The 12,559-nt window shown below is 53.4% G+C and overlaps 2 protein-coding genes across 15 annotated transcripts in view; one reads left to right on the forward strand and one right to left on the reverse strand.

Annotated features, from left to right (window-relative positions):
• The first annotated feature begins 716 nt into the window (after window positions 1–716).
• Aqp12a (aquaporin 12A) lies at window positions 717–6,203 on the forward strand. The gene is made up of 3 exons (NM_001109009.1): window positions 717–1,390; window positions 2,662–2,778; window positions 5,902–6,203. The coding sequence occupies exons 1-3, from the start codon at window positions 784–786 to the stop codon at window positions 6,048–6,050; spliced, it is 873 nt and encodes a 290-aa protein (NP_001102479.1). The 5' UTR covers window positions 717–783; the 3' UTR covers window positions 6,051–6,203.
• Window positions 6,204–9,224: 3,021 nt separating this feature from the next.
• The window catches only part of Kif1a (kinesin family member 1A), an 84,445-nt gene continuing 81,110 nt past the window's right edge, over window positions 9,225–12,559 (reverse strand). For 13 of the 14 annotated variants that reach the window (XM_017596916.3, XM_017596915.3, XM_006245563.5 and 10 more), the window contains one exon: window positions 9,233–12,223. In XM_017596916.3, coding sequence (XP_017452405.1) covers window positions 12,181–12,223 — 43 coding nt within the window. In that variant the 3' untranslated portion in view covers window positions 9,233–12,180. Of the gene's footprint in view, window positions 12,224–12,559 lie in introns of all 14 variants that reach the window. The other variant, NM_001408926.1, reaches the window with a different exon arrangement.

Here is a 12,559-nt window from a genome sequence, read left to right on the forward strand (position 1 = left end):
CACAGACTCCATTTGATCCCCCTCCTTTCTCCTCTCTCTCTCTCTCCTTACAAAAGCTTTGTCCCCGCCCCACTCTCTACTGTCCAATCACATATCACCTTGACATCAACCTACAAACACTACCTCAAAGCCTTTCATTTAAAATGCATTTTGTTTGATGTACACAGCCAGGCAGAAGAACAAAAGATACAGTGAAGTGGTCCACATCTCATCTGTAGGCTTAGTGTCCTGCAGCCCAGAGCTCCTGCTAGAGCACTGGTTCTCTAGGGGTTGCGGGGAGGAACAGACCTGATCTATTTAGCAGATCCCAGTATGGCAAATATTTGTTGGCTATTTCCAGGAGTAAGGGACCCAGTGTGCTCTCAGATCGAAGCCCTGCCCCCCCCAGAGGGGACATTGCCCAGTTGCAGGGAGATGAGGGGCCAGGTTGGGGTACAATGCAGATGTTGGTGGTGTTGTCCTGGTGCCAGGAGCCTGGGTATAAGTCACAGACCCCATGGTGGCTTTGAAGAAAACGGTTTTTCTGCAGTGCCCCTGGCTGGTGAGAGAGGGAAGCCAGAGCAGGGCGGACGCCCTCCCAGGGAGGACACCAAGCCGGGCAGGTCCTCTGTGGGTGTTCCTTGCAGCACTTGGCATTGTGACCAATGGCGTCAGTTGTAAGGGGCACAGGTGTGGTGTTCCCAGTCGCCAAGTGCAATCTCTTACAGCTCCTCTGTCCTTGGGCTGTGGGGCCAGCCAGTCTCCCACACGTCTGTCACCTTGCTCCTTGTAGAACCCAGACTGATGGCCAGTCTGAATGTGTCCCTCTCTTTCTTTTTTGCTACCTGCGCCATCTGTGAGGTGGCTAGGAGGGCATCTAAAGCCCTGCTCCCAGCAGGTACCTATGCCAGTTTTGCACGGGAGGCAGTGGGCGCAGCCCAGCTGGCAGCCTGTTGCCTAGAGATGCGAGTGCTGGTGGAGCTCGGCCCCTGGGCTGGGGGTTTCGGGCCCGACCTGTTGCTGACCCTGGTGTTCCTGCTTTTCCTAGTGCATGGGGTCACCTTTGACGGGGCCTCTGCCAACCCCACTGTGGCCTTGCAGGAGTTCCTCATGGTGGAGGCGTCGCTGCCCAGTACTCTGCTGAAACTGTTGGCCCAGGTGCTGGGCGCGCAGGCCGCCTGTGCCCTGACCCAGCGCTGCTGGACCTGGGAGCTCAGCGAACTACACTTGCTGCAGAGCCTCATGGCTGTACACTGCAGCTCCACCCTGCGGACATCCGTGCTGCAGGGCACGCTGGTGGAGGGCGCCTGCACCTTCCTCTTCCACCTGAGCCTCCTCCACCTGCAGCGCAGCCTTCTTGTCTACAGGGCACCTGCCCTGGCCCTGCTGGTCACGGCCATGGCCTACACAGGTAAACTCTCTCCCCTCTCTGCTAGACCGAGCAGGACCCTAACCCCGCTGACCAAGGGGCCCACAAGCCCTCGGAGATTGGGCCCCTCCCAGAACAATAGGGGCTGGAAGGCTAGACCTGGGGTTGTGTGTAGGGGGTACCTGTACCGTATACCCATCCCCGATTCCCAGCTGTCAGGTTCGCTACAGCTGAAGCAGTTGGAGCAGCTACAAGTTTCAAAACTGGGTCCTGGCTGTACTCTGGCCTCGTGTACTCCTCCAACACCCCAGAAAGAGCAGCAAGCCTTGAAGTTCTTTCATCTCTGGTCCTTGCACTTTCCTCACTCCATTGCAAAACAGCACCAGCCTCTCATGCCTGTGATTTCCACCCTGGACAGGCTGGCATCTTGACTGGGCCCTTTTGGTCCCTTGTGTTCTTCTAGGGGCTGCTCTGGGCCCAGCTCTGATTTTGTTTCCCAGGTCTCATCAGCCCAGGGATCCACCTCAAGGGAGGCACCCCTAGATATGATGATCCCAGATCAGGGAGCACTGTGAGGCTATCGGCTAGCTGCTCCTCAGAGCCATGGCCACTGCAGATGCTGCGTTATGCAAGAGCAAAGGTTTCCCTTTTGTTCCAAGAAGCCAAGAGCCCAGAAAGCAGAAACAGCACAAGTCAATGCTGAGCCGACTGAGCCCAGGACTTGGTGACTGGTACTAGGAAGACCGTGGGAAGGACCTCCAGCACCTGGCTGTGATGGGATAAACTGAGGCCAGCTGTACAGAGAACACAGGAGGGTGGTGATTTCCAGCAGAATGAACAGGAGCAGCTGTGTCCTACCCTACCAACCAGGGTTCCCCCAACTCCCACAGCAGAGCTGCCTGGGCCGGGCACCTAGGTCTAGGTCCCTGAGGCCCAGGCTCCCATCTGCCTGCCCAGTGCTTTTGCCCAGCTTCCTGGCATGGCCTGAAAGACAGTGGCTGCCTCAGCTGCTCCCCTCACCTCCGCTTCTCTTCCATGGCCACTTAGCTGCTGACTCTTCTACAGTTCTCCCAAGGCCTGCAAGTGACATCTCTGTCACTGTCACTGGTTTTAGTGCAATCTGTGACCTCTGGCCTTGATGGAACCAGCCTTGTTTCTCTGGGACCATTCACATACAACAGGAAGAACAGCCGTCCCAAAGTCCCCGTGCCAAGATCCCAGTCCCGCATCTAGTGCTGTGGTCTTGGGGGCTGGTTCCGTCTGGCAGCCTCAGGCAGAGCTAGTCTGAGAGAATCCCATGCTTCTCTCCACAGCTGGGCCCTACACGTCTGCCTTCTTCAATCCTGCCCTGGCTGCCTCTGTCACCTTCCACTGTTCTGGGAACACCTTGCTGGAGTATGCCCACGTGTACTGCCTGGGTCCTGTGGCAGGTAAGCAGTGGGAACAAGGCCAGCCTGGGTAGTGTTCATGGGCACAGGACAAACACAGACACAGACACCCAGGAGATCACTGGCTGCAGACTCACAATGGGGTCGTCTTTCCTAGCTCCCTGGGGTCTTAGTGGGGGTGGGGTGGGTGAACCAGGGTTTCAGATCTGTTCTCTTAATTTCTGCAGTGTGGGCAGTTGGAGGAAGTGACCAAGATGGGCGTGTCTCCACTTGGACTGCCACAGAGGAGGGGGGAGTGTTAGGTGGAGAGTGGGGTATGGAGAGTTGGACCCTCTGAGGACTCTGCATAGGGAGAAGGCTGCAGTAGGTTCCCTTGTATCTGGGGCTCCCCTCCCAGTGCATCTTCACATACCCAGTTAAAGCCATCCTGCTGTGTGCTGGTACCATGGAGCCTCTGGGACACATAGGCCATGCTTGGAGGATCCCATACCCTTCAGGGCTGTAGACCTGGGTGCTCAGGGTCTGCTGCTCCTAGGAGGTCTGCCCTGTGACTCCTTGAAGTACAGAGGGGACCCCTTCCGGTCACCCAAGGTTTGAAAGAGAAATAGCAGTAAAGTCCCCAGGCCGGAGTGAGTCAGAGAAAGGTCTAGCTCCAGGACCTGGCCAATTCTGGGGTTTTGGCAGTTTCGACCTAGGCAAAGGACACACCTCTCTGGCACAGGGTCTAGGCACTAGGCTTCCCCACACTGACCATGACCCCAGATGACTGAGGTCCACTGGAACCTTGGAAGGTTTCCACTCCTTCCTGGGCTACACTTGGCCGGACCAGAACGGAGCAGCAGCTCGAGGGGAACAGAGATGGAAGCCACTGACACAAGCTTGGGGTGATGACTGAGGTGTTCTCGCAATCTGCAACCCCGGTTCTCGGAATGCGAGAGGAAAGAGGAGCCTCTCTCTCTCTGCCCCATGGGCCACTCTTCTGCAGACTGCTTCTTGTTTGTCCCCTTGTTCCCTTGTCCTGCAGGGCTCCTCTGTGATTTTACAGCTTCAGTTGTTTTGTTTTTTGTTTTTTTTTTGCAAGTGTATGTGCATGTGTGTCCATGTGTTCACATACGTGAGGATGTATGTGGGTGCACATGCCTGTGGAAGCCGGAGGTCAACCCTGGGAGTCATTCATCAGGCACCATTCATCGCTGTTGTTGTTGTTGTTGTTGTTGGAGAGAGAGCTCTCTGATTAGGCAAGGTTGTTTGGCCAGCAAGCCCCAAAGAACCTCTTGCCTCTTCCTCCCAAGCACTGGGACTCCAAATATGTGCCATTGTGCATTGATTTTGGACGAGGTAGCTTGGAGCCAGGTCTCTCCTTATAGCCCAGGCTGTCCTAGAACTCTTTATGTAGATCAGGTTGGCCTTGAACTCACAGAGGTCTGCCTGCCTCTGTCTCCTGAGTGCTGGAATCACTCTACCTGGCTTTTTATACATAGGCGCTAGAGATCAAACTCAGGTCTTGTACTTATGAGACAACCACCTTACAGGCTGAGCCACCTCTTCAACCCCAATATTTCAATTTTTAGCATAACATTTGAGTAGGTCACCCCCATGCTTACCCTTCATGATGTAGGGTTTACTTCTGACCTGGTCAGCCTGCACTTGTGACCCTCCTGCCTGGTGTGACAGAATGATAGGCATGCACCACCATGCCTGGCTCCAGGAACTATCTTCATCTGGAGGTCGCCAACAAAAAAACAAGTTTGTGGAGTTTAGTTAGAAATCAGCGTTGAGGAGCTGGAGAGGTGGCTCTGTGTTGTAAAATGCTTTTGTTACTCATGTGTGAGGAACTGAGATCAAATCACCAGGCGGGGGGAGGGAGGGAGGGAGGGAGGGAGAGAGAGAGAGAGAGAGAGAGAGAGAGAGAGAGAGAGAGAGAGAGAGAGGGAGGAAGGGAGAGAGAGAGAGAGAGAGAGAGAGAGAGAGAGAGAGAGAGAGAGAGAGAGAGAGAGGGAGGGAGGGAGGGAGGGAGGGAGAGAGAGAGAGAGAGAGAGAGAGAGAGAGAGAGAGAGAGAGAGAGAGAGAGAGAGAGGAGAATGACTTACTATTAAGAACGAGGCTGTTGTGAGGCAGCGCCCTCTGCTGGGGAAAAGCTGCAAGCTACTGTGTGCTGGTGCTCCTTGCTGCTTGGAAGCCCCTGAGCAGGGGCCCTCTCTGTCTCTGGACCCAGAATACCACATCTGCTTCAGGGGGTGACTAAGGTCAGCAGTGGAGTGGGGACAAGTCAGGTCATGGCCACAGGAGCCTCTCTGTGGAGCAAAGTGGCTTCTGGGAACTGAAACAGATCACATGGGTGGGACCAAAACACTACAGCAGGTGCTTAAACCATAAACAGTAAAATCAGATCTCTCCTTCCCTGGCTACCTTATCCCTCTGAGGACCTGGAGACCAGCTGAGGACTTAGAATATCAGAGAGAAAAAAAGAGATTGAGCCAGCTCCCCTCGCCGGGGTCCTTCCCTACCCAGGCCTAACCCTGCTCTTCTTCCTGTCTTACTCAGGATTTTCATTCCTATGACGAAACACCATTTGGCTCACACTTCCATATCAAAGAAGTCAGGGTAGGAACTCATACAGGGCAGGAACCTGGAGGCAGGAGCCGGGGCAGAGGGATGCTGCTTACTGGCTTGCTCTTTGTGGCTGGCTCAGCCTGCTTTCTTATAGAATCCAGGACCACCAGCCCAGGGATGACACCACTTACAATGGGCTGGGCCCTCCCCCATCAGTCAGTAATTAAGAAAATGCTCTACAGCCAGATTTTACAAAGATATCTTTTAAATTGAGTTTCCCTCCTCTCATTGTCCACCACACAGCCCCAACCTCCAGTCGCTGAAAGCAGGCCTGCCCACAATGCCACACCCTGAGACAACCTAAAAGAGAGACTGCAGTATAGAACTGGAAAATGGCATGGGACATTTCCGTGAGGCATCCTGAGTCCTGGGTCCCCAGAGCATAATCTAGAAATATACTAACCTCCCATGGGTGCTCCCTGGGCTCTTGGCAGCTGAGCGCTAAGGGATAGGACCAGGGAAGGGGTGTGGCCAGAAAGAACGCAAGTAGGAGCCTACAGGGAGGGCCTGGGCTGTTCAGGATGCTCTCTGACCTGACCCCATCTCTTGCAGGGATGATCCTGGCTGTCCTACTCCATCAGGGCCACCTCCCACGCTTTTTCGAGAGAAATCTGTTCTACCGGCAGAAAAGCAAATACCGAACCCCTAGGGTGAAGCTGTCCCCAGGTTCTGTGGATACCAAGATGCTCAAAGGGGAGTAGTGGCAAAGGGCTGTGGCCTATGGGTACCAGGGCAGCAGCCACTGGGGATCTGGATGAGCTGCCTTGCTCACTGAAGCTTCAGTCACCTCCCGAGTCTTCTGGTCTACCCTCCACAAAATCATTTGCCAATAAACCATTGTTAAGGCCCACCCGCCTGTCTCCCTTGCCTGAAGGAAGCTTCCGGAACGGCAAGTGTGGTTAAGTCCTTTCCCCCTACTGCACGTTCTTTCCTAACTCATGTTTACAGAGTGATAATAAAGGGCAAGGCCACAGAGACTGGCAAAAACCCAGGGTTCGACAACCTGGGCCTAGATACCCGGTACATGCCTGGGAGCCCCCAGTCAAGAAAGGCCTAAGGCTTTTCAAGGATACCAGCGGTGGAGACATCATTGACTGTTTCAGAGGTGTGAGCTGGGCACACGGCACAGTACACTGCTATCTGTGAAGTTTCCTTTCCTTAGGACAATGACTACTTATCCTCTAAAGCTAGGCCAAACCTTATCCCAGGTGTCCCTCTGTGGTGGGATAGGATGAGAGGACAGAGCAAGGGGACTGTCTGGGTTTCCTGGATACAGGTGAGGTCACATTGAGGAGAAGGAAGATCCTTCCAGGGCCTTCATGCCTGTCCCTTCACCTTCTCTAAAGGCCTCTCTGCCTACACATCCCGGCAGAACTGCCTGTCTAAAACCCCTAGCCTTTCCCCCTGGGTTGGCATGACTAACCTGGGAATGGATGATGATTGCTGGAAGGGACTGGGGAGCCAGCTCTGTATGGCCTTTGGCTTGAGGAGCACAGAAGTGGTGACATGGGGTAGTTTGCCTACACTGGATGGGGATGCGGGCGCTGCCTGCATCCTGCAGGACTTTGTAGATGCGTCAGGGCTGGGGGCTGTGTCATAGTTGCTGCATCAGAAGCAGAGCAGGCATCTGGGAAGCAAGACAGCTCCTCACAGCCACACTGGACCCTGGGAGGCCGGCAGCCTGGGGTCCTCAGGGCCTGCACAGATGGCTAGGACAAGAATCCTGCTGTGATCGAAGTGTCAGGGTCACATACCTATTCCACGATGCAGCAGGACCTGGGCCAGATGTGCAGAGCGAGGAGACAACACTGATGTGCAGGGAGGATGTAAGGTCAAGTGCATCTGGGCTGTCATGGTGACAGGATAGCTTGGAGCCATTCTGGAAGCTGTGTGAATGTGAGTATTGTATGCACATGCTTGTACACATGTACACACACACACACACACACACGGGGTGGTATCCACACACAGTAGAGTGCATGGATGTTTAACCCGCTGTTGTTTCTAATACTGTTGAAAACTGACCGTTTTCACTATGGTACTTCTTTGAAGTGACACATTGAGAAGTCTCTAAAATGCTATAGACTGATTTGTCGACAAAATAAAATGCATCTTTTTTTTTTTTTGTGGAAAATCTATTTCTAGCAAAACCCACAAAAAAACACCCTCACACATGTTGGCCAGAGCAATTTCACTTCCTCTCTCCCCTCTTCTGAAAATCTGTTTGGAATAGGCAAGAGAAACACTGATTTGTTCTGTGTGGGGAAAGGGGATAGATAAGGGGTGCCGGGCAGAGAAGCAGCCTGAGGGAATCTGGAGGGAGCCATGTGGCCATGGGCAATACACCTGGCTGTCTTTGAGGACTGTCCAACCCCACAGCCTCCCGCAGAAGCGTGGGATCAGGATGGTGATGTCTGAGCTTGGGAAACGGCTGAGCTGGGTGGCCCAGTGCTCAGCCTGTGTGGTCCTCCACCCCAGTGAGAGCCGTCCACAGGGCTTCTCCCTTCTGGGTGCTGAGATGGGACTTTCAACATCTGAGGGACCAGGAGGAGGGACACAGCCTCCCTACTGTTTGGTGTTTTGATTTTCTGTTCGTTCGTTTATTTGTTTTTGTGGTTTTCTGTGAACGTGCCCTTGCCCTGAGACGACTCCAGACCCTGGCGAGCCCTAGTCTATGGAAACACGCCTTAATCTTGAGGCCAGGTGACCTCAAAGCTAGCCCCGCTCAGTGTGGAGTAACCAAGTCACAGCTTTCCAGATCCTGAGTGTCCCAGGGCCATGTTGCATCTCTGGGGATTTGGATGACAGTTTTGGAGCACCGGAGAGGGATCCAGCAAGATCCTCATCACTTTGGGTCACTCGCAGGCTGGCCAAGCCAAATGAACTCAAAGTTAGAAAACAGCACGGCAACCTATCCACAGTTCAGAAGTGGATGCAAGGATAGCCCCAGCCTTCTGATTCTTCTTGGTCTCCAAAGCCCAGACGCCTCAAACCTACCAGGTCTGAGACCCAAAACACCCACAGCAGCAAGAGACCTACTCAGTCCCACCTGCCACTTACTGCAGTACCACCAACAGCCAGAAGTGGCACCACAGGAGACGCCAGGACACATCTGCTCTCCTAGGGTCCCAGGCTGTGTCCTTCGGAAGTAACCAACTATCACTTGCAGCACATCAGGATCCCATCCTCCACGACAAAATAGAAGCCAAATGGACTGTCCTCTCTCTCAAAGGGTTAAATAAGACAAAACTCCACTTAAAAAAATATAAAGAGGCCACTTGGCAGAAATCCAAATTCCTACAGGATCAGCATTTCTTGGAAACAAAGTTCAACCAACCATATGCTCACGTTTTATTTCTGCCCAGAAACTGCAGCTCTGCATTAGCCAATCACCTACGAATGTGAGGGAAAGCGATGACCCCTGGGCTCTTGACTTGTTGCTATTCTTTGAATTGTGTATCCATTTTCTTGAAACCCTCAAGACTCATTAGATACCCATGAACCCCCAGAGCCCCGGGAGAGACTCATTAGCACCTTAGGAAGTTCTGAGACCCTGAAACCTGCACAAACCCTGTGGGCCAGAGATTCCGAGGGACCATACCCCAAAAGGCTGCTGGGGGATGGAGTGAGTAGCATACAATGATGGTGCACACAGGTAGGGCTACCTGGAATAGGTTCGATCGGTACTGAGAGAAGCAGGTGGCCTCAGAGCTGGCACTACCTTGCATCTTTCAACACCTCCCCACTGTCTGCCTCTTGGTCCCCTAAGAAGCCACCCCTTCCCCCCTCCCCTCTGGGGAGCCAGTACCATCTCTGTTTGGGTACAGGCCCCTGTGAGCATTTTCCGGCTGCAGCCAACAGACAAGAGACATAGGTGAATGGATGTGTGTTGCATGAGAGCCACATTTATTTCTTAATTGGACAGAGCCCTAAGTGCACACAAACAGTACAGGAGCCTACAGCTAACACTCAGGTGTAAACAGCAGGATACTAGTCATTATGTCAGGTGGTTATGACACAAGGGCCAGGGGGCGCCCACAGCAACCACATATGTACAGGTCAGGGAAACAGCCTCTTGAGTTGCAGGGGCCCCTCGGTATAGACAAACTACAGGAGGTCCAGGCTCAAGGAGAGACTCAGGTCAGCCATATCTGTCCATCCTGGGGGACTGCACTGCTCCAGTCCCAGGGGTAAAGGAATGTCTTTTGAGGTCCACATGCTGGGTGGAGCAGGGGACCAACATCTTGGTCTTGTTCACATCTGTAACATCAGCCACATTCAGTAATCTGAAGATAGTTAGGGGTCTCCAGGGACCAGGATAGAGGAAGCCATTTACAACAGCTGTGTGTGTGTGTGTGTGTGTGTTGTGTGTTGAATAAGGTGTTGGTATGAGGCAGAAACAGCCCCTCCCTCTCCAGGAAAGATGATTATTATTCCAAACTAAGTTGAGGTCCCAGCCTGGGCAACATCAAGTATCAACACCAAACTGTCTGTGGAGGTGGTTTTCCGGATCCATCTCACCCTCTGTTCCAAGCAGGAAACACAGACCCCAGCTAGGAAGGCTTGGCCTATCCCTAGTCCCCGTGTCATCCCTCCCCGTCACGGATGTTGGACAAATGACCTTCAGCTGACATGATATACAGGTAATTTGGGGCAAGGAGGGCATGAAGAAATCAGGTTTCCTGAGCTGTAGACGGATCTCTTGGTCCATCAGTTCTGGTTACTAGTTTCTGACTCAGGACCACCCACAAAAGCCGAGAGCCCACCTTGGTTCCCTAGACAATGCCAGGACAACACTGGGCCAAGATACCCCCGAATGGGGCAGGGTGGGCACTACACCTCCCGACCTTTCTACAACCCGACCCAGGCACAGGTGCTCTGTAGGTTGGCTGGCCTCAGACACCCACCTGCTGGGTGGAGCCGGACTCTTCCAAGGCCTCAGCTTCAGGTTGGCTGACCTGAGCGAGCGCGGCAGGCCCGACTGCCTCTCTGCCTGCTGGGGGCTGTGTGGCTCCGTGGCCCTTGGGAACCAAGACATTGAAGCAACTCGCTCCTTCCCTCCTTTGAATAGGCCATGAGCACCAGAGTGAGTTTCTGAACACAGCCGTCTTCTCTCCACTTTGTGGTCTCAGCCTTCTGCCTCCAAGGTCCACCATAGACAGCTCAGGTCACCTGGTTTCTAGTTCGGGCTTAACCTTGATTTGTATTCTTGGAAATAAGTCTTATTCTACACTTCATAGATAGGGTCTCCTGACACTTGATGCTATTGACTCTTACCTCAAGCCCTGGGGGATGACGGTGGCCAGGCATGAGGGTGGCCACCCATATGGCACCTGACCCCAGTGATGGGTGAATTCTCAGTTTCCGCTGGGCTCACACTGGATGGCAGGTGCACACACTACTTCGAGCCCTGCCACTACCCTGAATCTTGATACTTGGATGAAGGACAGGACCCTTGATAACTGTGCCAAGGGACCTTTGAAGCCAGAACCTTCTACGACCATCCAGACTGTAGAGATGCTGTGAGCATTGGTCTCAAGAGTATCCAGGTCATGTCAGTGCCATGTGGAGACAGCTTGAGATGATGGGGAACTTAGACCCATCAGTTGATCTAGAGGGGCGGGGAGGGGCTGACCAAGGTGGAGGGAGAACCTTGGAATAGCTGGATGCTGAGTGTAACTGCTCCTGATAGGCCCTGGGGACTTCAGGTTTGGTTTCTGGCTTTCCAAATGGACATGGCATGAAAATTCCCCAAGCGCAGAAGGTGCAGAAGAGTCCCTTTACCAAGACCATCGCAGGTCATCCTCATACATCATTCACTGAGTTCTCTTGCTGAGATTTACAGGAATGCCACAACTGGGGCAGATCACTGATCACAGAACCTTTCCAGAGCTACATATTCATTCCTCTGCTCATCGACATCGAGGCTACAGTCAGAGACCCCATTCTGAACTCCCATGGTCTCTGTCACCCACAGCCGTGTGTAAACATGGCCGCCTACCCAATAGCCTGGACACAGCTCAGTTGGAGCCAGTCTGCCTTGCGAGGGTTGACCATACACCTCACCTGATCCTCCTTATTCTGAGGTGAAGCTGCCCACACCACCCTTATTGCTCCATTTTGGGAACCGTTCCCTCAGAAGTAGCTCACAATGCTTTCTGAACTGTCTAAGTCTCGGGATTTGCAGAACCCCTCACACACATACTGTACTAGGTTCATTTCAGACAAACAGGCCAGGACAGAGAGCTTCCCTATGCCAGGCCGTGAGGAGCCATGGCTTGTTCACATCCCTCCCTCCCTCTGCCCCTAGTAGACTGGAGATACAGGTGGCAACCAACAGGGCCAGGCTGGGGGTGGGGGTGGAGGTGGGGGTGGAGGTGGGGGTGGGGGTGGGGGAGGGGAAGGTAGCCCCACATGAACCTTACAGCCCTACCTGGAGGCATTAGAAATAAATACTTACAAACAGAACACAGTCTTATAGTTAATGTCTCAGAGGACTGTTTCAACGCCACTAACTAATGTATATTAATTATAAGTCCGTCTATGCTTAGAAAAATATTAGAACAGCGGCAATACCCTGGGTCTCGTGCCCTCTGACCTTCCTGGCATTCCGAACTTCCCACCAGAGCAATTTTGGAAGAAACCACAACACGCACAACCTCCGGGGGGGAGCACAATTCGTCATGTGGTATAGGCCTCCCGCCAGAGGTGGGGTTGCTGGGCCCAGCACAGGTGTCCCCTGGTGGGGGAAGGGCTGAATGGCAGATGACAGAACAGATGGTAAGGACGGGGGAGTGGTCTGGGCCACTGGAAGTCCGGAAGGCTTTCTGCTCAGACCCGCATCTGCGCAGATCTCCTTCGGGAGAGCTTGGACCTGCAAGGGTGGAGCGGGGAGGGGAGAAGCTGTAGTCAGAGCTAAGAGTTGACCCCCAAGTCTTCCAGCAGCCAGAGGCAGCTCAGCAGACCTCCAGACCATACTATAGTCCCGTGTCTTCCTTGATCCCCTTAGACTTGTAGTGACTCAATATTGAATACATCAGTGCCTTTGAGGGACACCTTAACCTCCCTCCCATGGCCCTTGGGGGGCACCTTATCTACCCCCCCCATGGTCCTTCATCAAGTCTATGATGTGGAAGGGGTAAGACTCATTCACAGGAGCCTAGGTTTATATATTAGAGCCTGCATTCAGCTGACTTATTACATGAGCAGT

Source organism: Rattus norvegicus, chromosome 9, assembly GCF_036323735.1.
Source record: "Rattus norvegicus strain BN/NHsdMcwi chromosome 9, GRCr8, whole genome shotgun sequence".
Classification (NCBI taxonomy): domain Eukaryota; kingdom Metazoa; phylum Chordata; class Mammalia; order Rodentia; family Muridae; genus Rattus; species Rattus norvegicus.

Bases quoted from the DNA above. Each gene is read 5' to 3' on its own strand.
- Aqp12a (NM_001109009.1), top strand. From the start codon at position 784: ATGGCCAGTCTGAATGTGTCCCTCTCTTTCTTTTTTGCTACCTGCGCC. The intron at 1,391-2,661 runs GTAAACTCTCTC...TTCTCTCCACAG, and splicing joins CACGGCCATGGCCTACACAG to CTGGGCCCTACACGTCTGCC. The intron at 2,779-5,901 runs GTAAGCAGTGGG...CATCTCTTGCAG, and splicing joins CTGCCTGGGTCCTGTGGCAG to GGATGATCCTGGCTGTCCTA.